Source organism: Arachis ipaensis, chromosome B07 (assembly GCF_000816755.2).
Source record: "Arachis ipaensis cultivar K30076 chromosome B07, Araip1.1, whole genome shotgun sequence".
Lineage (NCBI taxonomy): Eukaryota > Viridiplantae > Streptophyta > Magnoliopsida > Fabales > Fabaceae > Arachis > Arachis ipaensis.
This window is the reverse complement of record NC_029791.2, coordinates 31,375,504-31,383,703: the sequence shown is the minus strand read 5'-3', so window position 1 is coordinate 31,383,703 and position 8,200 is coordinate 31,375,504. Positions and strand designations below refer to the sequence as shown.

Below are 8,200 nucleotides of genomic sequence, written 5' to 3'. Positions count from 1 at the left end.
GCGCCCCTACCTCAGAACGCAAATCCATAACTCAAATGCGTTACAGAGTCCTCTCCGCCTCAACCCGAAATCAACAACAACCGCAACCTCAGCTTCAAGCCACATTCGCAACAACCATAGCAACACTAATAGCAGCATATAATAATCAGGACTCGACCCCACGTTACCAAAACTCATATTCGTTAACTAAACATAACAGGATACTAACGCGAGGCTTCTCGACACATAACTTCTTACCGAATAACACAATGAGGCAGCTGCAATTTTGAACCGACCCCGACAACAGCTCCGACGGCGGCCAGAAGCTCTGGTGGATCAACTAGAAAAACCACGCAGCATTAAAACCTTCACGAATTCCAAAAAGGCAAAAACCTCAATTAAAACCCTTACCGGAAGAGTGTTCTTCGGCGGCAGAGTCTCGGCCGCAGAGCCTGTGGTTTAGCAGCAGCACTACTCTCCTAGTGGCCCCATTCTGCAGCAACTCCAAATCGATGGCAACAGCTCTAGCGGACAGAATGGCACCAAGTATAACCATTACACAGAGGGCAGAATAAAGCAGAACAGAGCAGGAGCAGCAGCTGCTGCAGGTCCTTACCAAGCATAATGGCGCTAGCCCTAGTCTTTTCCTCTTCTCGCAGCGAGCTTCAACGCGGCTCCAGAAGTTCTAACAGCACACGGCGGCGGCGTTTTCCTTCCGACGCGGCTCGACAGCGGCAAGAACGGCGGCGGTCGAAGTGCAACAGCAACAGAGGTCAAACGCGGCGGCAGCTCCACACGCGACGGTGACAGCGGCGGCTTCACCATTCCCGCGCGCTCTTTCTTCTCTGTTGGTGGCTGTGGGTCGCACTCCCTCCAGTTCGCAGTTCTGTCTCTGACGCGGTGCAAGGATGATCGGCGGTGGCTTCTGCAGCAGCTCCTCGCGAGCGCTCTCCCCTTTCTCCTCCATCGATGGTGACAATGACGGCACTGGCGGCGAGGCGCGGCGAGTTGGACAGCGGTGAAGGCCCGCCCTCCCCTCCTTCTCTCCCTCAGATCGCTCTTTCTTTCTTTGTTTGTTTCCTTCTTTCTCTTTCCAACTCCATCAAGCACTTTACAAACCCAAATTTGATCACAAGCCTGACAACCCCAAACCCGTTCGCAAGAAACAAAACGCCCACAACTCATACGTTGCACACCTACCGCTTCAACTTCCGTATACACATCACGTCTTAAAGAACCAACGCATCGCATTACTACGTCTACAAGTCACACGTGATATCAAAACAATTCTCGAGTCTACTCAGAAGAATACGAGATCTTAGAATGGGGAGACAATTGTCAAAGACGATACTCATAAATTTGAAAGAATATATCCAATTCCAGATAAACAAGGATGCTCAAGTAATGAAGTTTGCTAGACACAATTTCATTGACAACTTCAAAAATAACCCTTGGATCATAGAAATTCAATAGGACCGATAAGCAGAAAATCAGCGCATTAGTTTAAAACAAACTCAAGCTGAGTCGAGGAAGCATGAGGTTTACAGAAGAGAATATTTCAAACCCAAGACAAAGCTCACAGAACTCGAGCATGATTAAAAATACTTTCGAATACATTGTTCATGAAAGAGTCGAAAACTTGCGAAAAAATCACTTTGCAGTCTAGAAGAAAAGTTGAGCAACAAACATTCTTCAAGAGGGTAGCAATAGCATAAACGTGGCTTCACTTCAATACAATTTCATGTTGAAATAGATCATGTAGAATTTTAAAAACAAGATGCACACCGGCTTGGCAATATTTTAGAAAATTAGTTAAGTGCACAATCTTAACCAAAAGTAATTCACAAAACTCAAGAGAGAATCAAATGCTTGTTCAGAAACTCCCAAAGTCCATATTCAAACAAGCGTGCATAACATTTATAGTAAGTACGAAAGAGGAAGCTAAACTCTTTTTAGAAAAGAAACTCCGAAGTAAAAATTTACTTACAATTTGGTAAAGGAAATAAGTAGTGCGTTACAAACGAACCGATTTCCACTAAACAAGGAAGTTCTTCAAAACTTCATTTAAAATAGCGCATCCCAACTTTAAATTAACTTCGTCAAAATTGAACAATGGTTTCAATCTAAATCAAGCAACAGAAAATAAATTCCGTTTAAAACTTTTTACAAGAGAATTCAAAACTTCTTTAAAAAAATTCAAAACAAGACTCCAAAAGTGTTCTTAAAATCACCATCTTAGAAGAACATTCAAGAAGTTTAAGATGTACTAAAAAGGAGTCAAGCCTTGCAAGAAAGGATCTTAAATCAAAGTAGTTCAAACAAGATTCACTAGGCATGAGTCATCAAACAAGCTTTCAATTGATCCAAAAGAATACAAAAGTCATAGAAAAAGACAACTCAATCATTTGTAATTTCTCAATGATAAATTTTTTACTAAAAACTCTTGTAGAGAAAATGAGAGAATAAACAATGCACTAATTTAAAACGAATCAAACTAACTCATATAAGGATGAGATTCACAAGAGAGGACAAACCAAGATCAATGGTAATGTTCACAAGATGTAAAAGATTAGTTAAAAACAGAATCACGTATGACATTCATAGAGGTGAAAAGCTTAAGAAGGAACGAGTCCGCTCATAAGAAGAAAGTTATGAGTCCAACATTTTCAAAAAAAACAACAATGGCATAAGCCATGTAGTATGCTAAATCAAACTCAAATCGAAATGAATTAAGTAAAGTTTATCAAATGAAACTCAACCGGGATAAAAGTGAAAAATTCCCTTTCTTTCCCAAAATTTTGAAAAATATCCAAATACGTAATCAAATGAAGATGTCCATTGGAACTATAGTAAAGTTACTAGAAAGTCAACTTGTATTTTAAGTAGGTGCAGTTCTATAAACCAGTAAAAGTACAGTCGAGGTATTAGGAGTAAATAATTGTTAAACTATATAAGAAATCTTCAAAGTCCATATATAGATAAGTATGTATCTAATCAACAGCAATTTTTTATAAAAATCTCAAAATTAGCTGTAATCACTGTCAAATAAGAGGAAAACTGAATCAACAAGTTCTCTAAGAATGAACTCGGAACCCGGAGCTAAAAGTCACGGCACATTAAGACAAGTTCAATGCTACATCAAGGAACACATGAATCAAGAAGAACTCAAACAGAGGAAGATAGATGCAACAAGGATCTTAAACCAGCATGTGCACTTAAGGTCAAACAAGAATGCATATGGATAGAAGAATAGAGTTGAAAAAATCAAACTACTTTCCAAAGGATTAGAAAACAAGGACTTCAAGTTAGGATACAAAAGAACAGGTCAACTCAAACAGAATTCAAGACACACAACTGAATAGCCTCGAGAAATAGTTTCTAACGTTCCCAAAACCCGCGATTCGCTTTACTCAAAACTTGTATATCATCTATGATAACCCATCAGTGACCATATGTAATAATTCCAATACATAAAACATAGTTTTTTGGAAATCGCCCCTACCTTAGAACGCAAATCCATAACTCAAACGCGTCACAGAGTCCTTTCCACCTCAACCCGAAATCAACAACAACCGCAACCTCAGCTTCAAGCCACATTCGCAACAACCATAGCAACACTAATAGCAGCATATAATAATCAGGACTCGACCCCACGTTACCAAAACTCATATTCGTTAACTAAACATAACAGGATACTAACGCGAGGCTTCTCGACACATAACTTCTTACCGAATAACACAATGAGGCAGCTGCAATTTTGAACCGACCCCGACAATAGCTCCGACGGTGGCCAGAAGCTCTGGTGGATCAACTAGAAAAACCACGCAGCATTAAAACCTTCACGAATTCCAAAAAGGCAAAAACCTCAATTAAAACCCTTACCGGAAGAGTGTTCTTCGGCGGCAGAGTCTCGGCCGCAGAGCCTGTGGTTTAGCAGCAGCACTACTCTCCTAGTGGCCCCATTCCGCAGCAACTCCAAATCGATGACAACAGCTCTAGCGGACAGAATGGCACCAAGTATAACCATTACACAGAGGGCAGAATAAAGCAGAACAGAGCAGGAGCAGCAGCTGCTGCAGGTCCTTACCAAGCATAATGGCGCTAGCCCTAGTCTTTTCCTCTTCTCGCAGCGAGCTTCAACGCGGCTCCAGAAGTTCTAACAGCACACGGCGGCGGCGTTTTCCTTCCGACGCGGCTCGACAGCGGCAAGAACGGCGGCGGTCGAAGTGCAACAGCAACAGAGGTCAAACGCGGCGGCAGCTCCACACGCGACGGTGACAGCGGCGGCTTCACCATTCCCGCGCGCTCTTTCTTCTCTGTTGGTGGCTGTGGGTCGCACTCCCTCCAGTTCGCAGTTCTGTCTCTGACGCGGTGCAAGGATGATCGGCGTTGACGGCCAGATCTCCAGCGACGGCACGAGGGTGCACGGCGGTGGCTTCTGCAGCAGCTCCTCGCGAGCGCTCTCCCCTTTCTCCTCCATCGATGGTGACAATGACAGCACTGGCGGCGAGGCGCGGCGGGTTGGACAGCGGTGAAGGCCCGCCCTCCCCTCCTTCTCTCCCTCAGATCGCTCTTTCTTTCTTTGTTTGTTTCCTTCTTTCTTTCTCAAGGAACTCGTTTTTTACTTGTATTGGAATTGCTAGTTCTTCGTCACTTGAATAATCTAGGATGTGTTCTTCATTTTCTATATTTTCAGAATTTACTAATTCTTCTTCTATTTGAAATCTCTGTTCCATAATATTATTTTCCTGAGCCATTTTTAATTTTTTAAAAAGCATTGTAACTTCTTCTAATTTTTCTTCAATATTCATAATTTCAATGGTGGTTTTACTTTTAATTCTGCTATGTTGATTATATTTTGAAAATTTTCTTCTTTGGGATTCTCTTTCTGAAAATATTTATTTAATATCTGTTTGATTTCGTTTATATTAGGTTCCTCTTTTTTCTTATTTCTTTGAAATTTTATGGATACTAAAATTTCTTCAAGCATATCTACTATAGAATTTAATTGTGGGTTAAAAGTATGATAAAGATGTGGGGAATCATTTCCATGGTAGCATTTTTTAGAAATTCCATGTGAAATGTAAGTTTTTTCAGGTTTTTGAAGTCCTTCAATAAAACTTATAGTAAAATAAAGATTTTGAGAAAAATCATTTTGTATTGATTTTAGGAATTCGGTGTCATTACAATTAACATTAGTTAAAATCATTAGTTTTTGATCTATTAATTTTGATAATTTAATTATTTCTTCTCTTAAATCTTTTAATTTACTTTTTTTTATTAGGTAACGCTTTTTCTTATAAAAAACTACGATTTACAAAAATATATATATTTTAATTAGTTTTAAAAATATATTTTCAAAAGAAAATGATGTATTGCATGAGAGATTGAGTTATATTGAATAATAGTCTTATTTACTTAAATGTGATGGTATTATTTGTGATTTTGAATGCATGATATGAACAATGCATATTTGAATTTGAATCAAAGGATGTTGATGTATAAGGAACAAGAATTTAGAGAACTATTATGACTTCTCTAAAATTAGTGAAAGCTTAATCCTTGAAGCAAAAGAAACAGCAAAAGAAAAATAAAAGCAATGTCCAAGGCTCTGAGTATCAATGACTAAGGAGGTCAGATATGATTAAAAGATCAAAGAGTTGTTTCCTTAGTCATATGCTTGTGGTGTTCTTGTGTCAAGTAATCCTTGAGACAGAATATTTAGAGTCGAGACCAAATGCATTTAGCAGAGTATGCACACGGCTTTGAGCACCACTGTCTGGGAGTAACTGAAAGAAAATTCAGAACTTAGAGAGAGTTCCCCAGTTAAGTGCTTGTGGTGTTTTTGTGTCAAGTAACCCTTGAGACAAAACATTTAAAGTCACGGCTAGGCTCAAGGTGCAAAGCACCAAAGAAAAGAGAATTAAAGGAAATTTGCTGTGTTCAAGGATTAAACTGAAGTATAAAGATTAGAGAATTCATAATATAATCCGGATTCTAATTCCGAATAACACTGACAGTCCTCTGATTCAAGGGAGAGTGAGATGCCAAAACTGTTCAGAATTGCAGGAGATAAACCCCACTTTAAGAATAGACTTGAGCATAACTGAACTCTCACTTCTCATGCAAATTCACATCTTAATCATGCACTTATTTTGGTTGCTTGAGGACAAGCAACAATTCAAGTTTGGTGTTCTGATGCGTGAGCATCTTATGTATCTTTTCCTTGTGAATTTGTACTTGAATTGCTACGTTTAATCAAAATTTAAATATCTTTTGGCCACTATGGATGCCACTTTGAGTTTTTCACAATTCTATTTATTTCAGGTAGCATTCGGATGGATTTGATGGAGTTTTGTAGCAGAAAAGGGAGAAAGCGAATGATGCTGTCAATCCTGACCTCCTTGCATTAAAACTGGAATAACTTAAGCTACAGAGGTCTAATTGACGTGATTTCAGTGGCATTAGAAAGTTAACTTCTAGGGCTTTCCAACGATATATAATAGTGCACATTTCTTCTCCAGCAACCTCTTCATCTTCCACGTTGAACTTGCTGCCTTCTCCACGTTGAACTTGGGAAAAGACAAGTTCAGCGTGGATTCAAAGGAACACGCTGAGCACTTGCTGCCTTCTCCACGTTGATCTTGGAAAAAGCCAAATTCAGCATGGAGCTTAATGAATCCAATGGTCCCCACACTCTTCAAGCCCCGAATGGATCAATTAAATTACTTTTGATTCAACTTTTATTTTATTTACAATTAGGAAAAGATATTATTTTAGTTTTAGAAAATATATTTTACATTAATTAGGATTAGATATAAAAGGAAAAAGAATCAGCCCTTCGGGGCTCTCTTCTCTTCTACCTCATTCCGTAATTTACAGTTTTTCAGAATCCTAGTTTTCTCTCTGAACCATGAGCAACTAAACCTCCACTGTTAAGGTTAGGAGCTCTGTCTATTGTATGGATTGATACTATTATTTTTCTATTTTAATTCATGTACTGATTTATAATTCAAGAATTTTTTTCGTTCTTTATCTTATGAATTTGGGTGAAACGGAAGTATGATCCTCTTTCTAATTGAGTTCTTGTATAACTTGGAAAAACTCTTTACTTGAACAACAGCTTGAAAACATATTCTTCTAAATTTCTAATTTTCTGGACTTAATGGGATACGTGACATATAATCCTCTTATATTTGGGTAATTAGGATTTTTGTGGCATATAAACTAGATTTGAACTTCACCCTCTAATTGGAATTAAGTGACCAATGAATTGGCGGTTGATGAAAGTTAGAGTAGACTAAGAAGGTCTAAGGAATTAGGGCTTAGTCATATATAGTTTGCCATGAATTGAATCTTGCATGATTAAAATAGTTAGTAAGAAAAGTCAATCCGGAAAATAGATATCTCTGAAGCCTTAACTGTTTCTCCATATATTATTCTCATCAATTTTCTGCTTGTTGTTTTAATTTCTGAATTATTGTTAATGCTTTTGAATACCAAAACACTCTTTTATGTTTGTCTGACTAAGCCAATCACTCAACCATTGTTGCTTGATCCATCAATCCTCGTGGGATCGACCCTCACTCACCTGAGGTATTTCTTGGTACGACCCGGTGCACTTGCCGGTTAGTTTGTGGTTATAAATTCCGCACCAGACACCACTTGTACAGAGTGAAGTTTAGCGTCTTTTCTGATCATAAGAGTCTCAAGTACATCTTTGATCAGAAAGAGCTTAATATGCATCAAAGGAGATGGATGGAGTTGCTAAAGGATTATTATTTTGAACTAAGTTATCATTCTGGAAAGGCGAATGTGGTGGCAGACGCGTTGAGTCGGAAGTGCTTAACAATAGCTTGGATGAGAATCAAGGAAGAGGAGTTAGTGGATCTTTAGCTGGATATTGGTGAAGTTGCCGGAAGAGCTTGTTTGAATCAGTTGCAGATTTCAAGTACGTTTAAAACAGAGATTCAAAGGGCTCAGCAAGATGAGTAAAAGCTTCAACAACTATTTCAACCAGTTGGTGAGAAGAGGCATGAAGAATTTACTAAGGATGGTGAAGGTTTGTAGAGATATAAGGGAAGAATTTGTATACCGGATGTCGGGAATTTGAGGCAAGCCTTGTTGTCGGAAGCTCACAACAGTAGATTTTCTATTCATCCCGAAAGTACGAAGATGTATTATGACTTAAAGAAGATGTTCTAGTGGCTTGGGATGAAAG

The 8,200-nt window shown here is 38.8% G+C and overlaps 1 protein-coding gene across 1 annotated transcript; it reads right to left on the bottom strand.

Annotated features, from left to right (window-relative positions):
- LOC110264941 lies at positions 1-1,265 on the bottom strand. Its single transcript, XM_021107596.1, has 2 exons — positions 238-1,265; positions 1-125 (listed from the first exon to the last, which is right to left on the bottom strand). The coding sequence occupies exon 1, from the start codon at positions 1,228-1,230 to the stop codon at positions 616-618; it is 615 nt and encodes a 204-aa protein (XP_020963255.1). The 5' UTR covers positions 1,231-1,265; the 3' UTR covers positions 1-125; positions 238-615.